The sequence below is a fragment of the Fukomys damarensis genome, unplaced genomic scaffold (assembly GCF_012274545.1).
Source record: "Fukomys damarensis isolate Sample0158 unplaced genomic scaffold, DMR_v1.0_HiC HiC_scaffold_32, whole genome shotgun sequence".
Taxonomy (NCBI): Eukaryota; Metazoa; Chordata; class Mammalia; order Rodentia; family Bathyergidae; genus Fukomys; species Fukomys damarensis.
This window is the reverse complement of record NW_022900944.1, coordinates 46,357,641-46,361,153: the sequence shown is the minus strand read 5'-3', so window position 1 is coordinate 46,361,153 and position 3,513 is coordinate 46,357,641. Positions and strand designations below refer to the sequence as shown.

The following is a 3,513-nucleotide window of genomic DNA, read 5'->3' as shown; positions in this document are numbered from 1 at the left end:
GGACGCCGTCCAGCCTGCAGAAGTGCGGTCACACGGCGGCCCGGGACGGGGAGGGAGGCCTTCCTGGGCCGCTGCCATCGCGCGGGCGTGGGCTCCCAGGGCTGGCCCGGAATGTTCCCACATGTGCTCCGCGGGTAATAAAACCGCGCTGGTTCCTGTCAGCGGCGGGGAACCCCAGGAGGGACCCCCAGCAGCAGGCCCACGCCAGATGTTCGCAATGTGTGCTCCGGCGGCAGGGAGGGGCCGGGCACCGGGACAGCCTGGCAGCCCCCAGCGGTCTGCACCGGGGGTCATGGGGCCCTCTGCCTGGGTGTGTGGGGGCTCAGAGTGCCGTCAGGAGAAGACACCCCACCTACCCACCCTTCCCATGGGCTTGCCCTGGTGTGCAAACTGGTGTCTGGCTGTGACTCGTACCTGCTCCTGTCCAGGCGCTATGCCCTGTCTTGGGGAGGCACCGCTGCCCTGCCCTATCCCTGAGGTCCTGGGAGCAAGTACCAATCACAGTATTTTGCCCTTGCCCCTTAGCAACAGGAAAACATGTGACCCAGCCCCAGCCAATCACAGTGTCCCACTCTCTTGGTCACTGTGATTGGTACAGAGATGGGGGGGTGTGACTTCACCAGGCCCAATCACAATCCTTCCCTGGGATCTTTCTGGGGGGACAGGGGGAGGAGCATCCCTCTTGTTCTTCAGGCCTTGATAGGCGCTTGGCCATCCAGCCGGCTGTGGTCACCTAGGCTGCTTGGGACTCTGAGCTCACCGCAATTGGCGGCTCTGTGTGAGCTCAGCATGGGAGGCCAGCCAAGCTGTTGACCAGTGCGGGGGCTCCGGGTAGGCCCAGCTGCTGGGGAGTCAGTGAGGAGACCCCCGCAGCTGACCCTACGACCTTGAAAATTTGAGCCCTGTGAAATTGGAGCAGCTGAAGGGGATGGGCAGCTGGCACAGAGGGGAGCAGAGGCTGTCTCCCTGTTGCAGGGAGCCGGGGCCAGTAAGCCCGGGCCAGGCCAGGCAATGCAGGAACAGAGGGACAGCCGCCGAGGGGGTGGCTTGGGGTGGCCCCTGGGGACACGGAGTATACTTGCCCTGGCCCCTCATGCTGACCTCAGCCGCCCCGCCTTCTCCTGGGCTGCTGAGCTGTGTGCACCCAGTAGCACTTGCCTCGGTTTCCCCAGGAGCTCTTCCCTCCTGGGGCAGCCCAGTGGGTGGAAACTTTTCCTTGCTCTGTAGATGAGAAACTGAGGGTCCAGATCAGCCTGGATCAGGTCCCTGCAGCTCAGCGACGGCCACCACAGGGCTTCACTGGGGACTGAGGGCAGCAGGCTGCTGACTGTCCCTCCCTGCATGTGCCGCCCCACACAGCCCCTCTGTTCTAATGGGCTGGACTCCCGGGAGACATCTGTGCCTCAGCCCGTGCCGCGGCCCCCAGGGCCTGTCCCACAGCTTGGGATTAGCCCCTCTGATCTCTGCTGGTCGGCACATTTCCCGAGGCTGGGCTGGAGCCAGCAGCCGCAGCAGGGCTGTCCTCTGATCCCACCAAGGGCCTGGACGCTGTGCGAGGGGCGTAAGCAAGGCAGTGCAGTGCAGTGGTTAGACACGCTGTTGGAGGCAGGCACTCCTGGACTGATGCTGTCCTCATCTCCGTCATGGACTTGGGTGTGTGATCTTGTGGTCACGAACCTCTCAGGGCCTCGGTTTCCCCACCTCGGACACATCCTTCGAGGACTACAAAGCCAGAGAAGTGACCGTGAAGGGCAGAGGCTGTACTGGGGCCACCACTGCGCCTGAAGCAGCGGCCGTGGTCGGGGTGGGCAGCATCAGCGCCTCCAGCCAGCAGGGTGGAGGCCCGGAAGAGCAGGGCGGCCATAGGAAAGACACGGCCGGAAGGAAGGAGTGGCCAGGTGGGTCCCGCCCTGGGCGGCAGCAGGCGGGCAGGCAGCCAGGGCCCCAGGACCCGGGGATGTCCTTCGGGCCCCCAGGCAGGTGTTGTGTGCAGCTGTCGGACAGTGGCATTCAGGGCGGTGCCCCTGTGGCTGCCATGGCCCCTGAACTGGGTGCCCTGCAGGGAGGGAGGGCATGGACGTGGCGGCTTCCTTCTGTGGGGACCTGCATGGAGCGAGAGTCTGGAATCCCTGGAAACTGAGGGTCCCCACGTGTCCCTTTGCAGGAAGCCAGTGACCCTGGCCGCCTAGGTGGCGCCCGGCCCCTTCCTGTCTGCTCCTCCGCCCTCCTCCTGCTCCAGCCCAGTCTTCCCATCGGAAAGGACAGAGCAGGCCCAGGAAGAGGCTCCTCCCAGGCCTCTCCCTGCCACCTCAGCCCCTGGCATACAGTCCATGCCTAGTGCACCCTCTGGGTGCTGCACACCCCTCTGAAGGAAAGCAGCGCTGCTCCCCTGCGAGTAGGGCCCAGGGGAGCCCAACCAGCTGCACCTGTCCAGCCACAGGCTGTTGCCACCCTGAGGCCGGTCCTGCCTACCCAGATGGTGCACAGTTGTGCATGTGTGTACCCACACGAGTGTGTACATCTGATCCTCCCTGCCTCTCCCTCTTCCAACTCACTCCCACACCCCTGGGGCCCGGTCAGCTCTCTTTCAAGGATCTCAGGCTCTAGAGCAGTCCCAAATTCAAATCCAATTGCTCATCAGGGTGTCATGTCCGGTTGTGCAGGCTGCACACTACACAAGGAAAGCCTGTTCCCACTGTGCAAGCCGTTACCACATGTGCATTTCTACTCTAGCTTTGTGACTTGGGCGATGGGATGTTTGTACACTGCTTGTGTTATTTTTTTTTTTTAATTGTAGTGCTGGGGATGGAACCCAGGGCCGGGCATATGCCAGGTACGAGCTGACCGCTGAGCTCCTGACCCGTTATGTCAGCCCCCGGCAGATGGCAGTGACGGCACCAGCTGGCTGGAAGTCAGGGATGCAGTTCTGGGCAGGTGCTGGGAAAACTCTGGGCCTCTGCTGTGCTGTGCTCAGTGCTGCACCCCAGGAGCCAGCCGAGTGCAGCTTGCAGAGCTGAGGAGTGGTGGCTCTGCGATGCCTAGGCAGTGCCTGGCAGGCCTCACCCTCCTGCGACCCTGCAGCAGCTCTGCCAGTGCATGGGGTGGCAGGTGCCTTGGTTTACCCCATCGGCGAAGCGAGCCTCTGCCCAGGCCAGGCCCGGGCTCCTCGCCCCTGAGCTTGTCCAAATTTGGTGCTACTCGGTGTCTGGACCCTGCTTCCTGTCCCTCCTCCCCGAGCCTCTGTCCTGGCTGCCGCTGGGGCCCCGGTCCCCAGAGCTGCTGGAAAGGAAATCCTCTCCCTCCTCAGGCCGAAGCTACGCGTTTCTGTGGGGATTTCTTGGCGGACCGTTCCAGCCTCCGCGGCCACAGCCCCTTCGCTCTCGGCGGGGCCTCCCCTGCCACCTTCCATCCCTGTCCCCTGGGCCAGGCCTCAGGAGACCTCAGTGCCCGGCTGCCGCCCCAGAAGCAGACGCTGTGGATTGAGCTGTGCACTGGAGCGGGGCCCGAGGACAA

General features: G+C 63.9%; 1 protein-coding gene across 1 annotated transcript in view; it reads left to right on the top strand.

The window, feature by feature from the left end:
- Positions 1-2,606, top strand: part of LOC117283911 — a 4,580-nt gene extending 1,974 nt beyond the window's left edge. The window contains exon 3 of the mRNA XM_033757913.1: positions 1,685-2,606. Coding sequence (XP_033613804.1) covers positions 1,685-2,140 — 456 coding nt within the window. The 3' untranslated portion in view covers positions 2,141-2,606. The remainder of the gene's footprint in view (positions 1-1,684) is intronic.
- Positions 2,607-3,513: the final 907 nt, after the last annotated feature.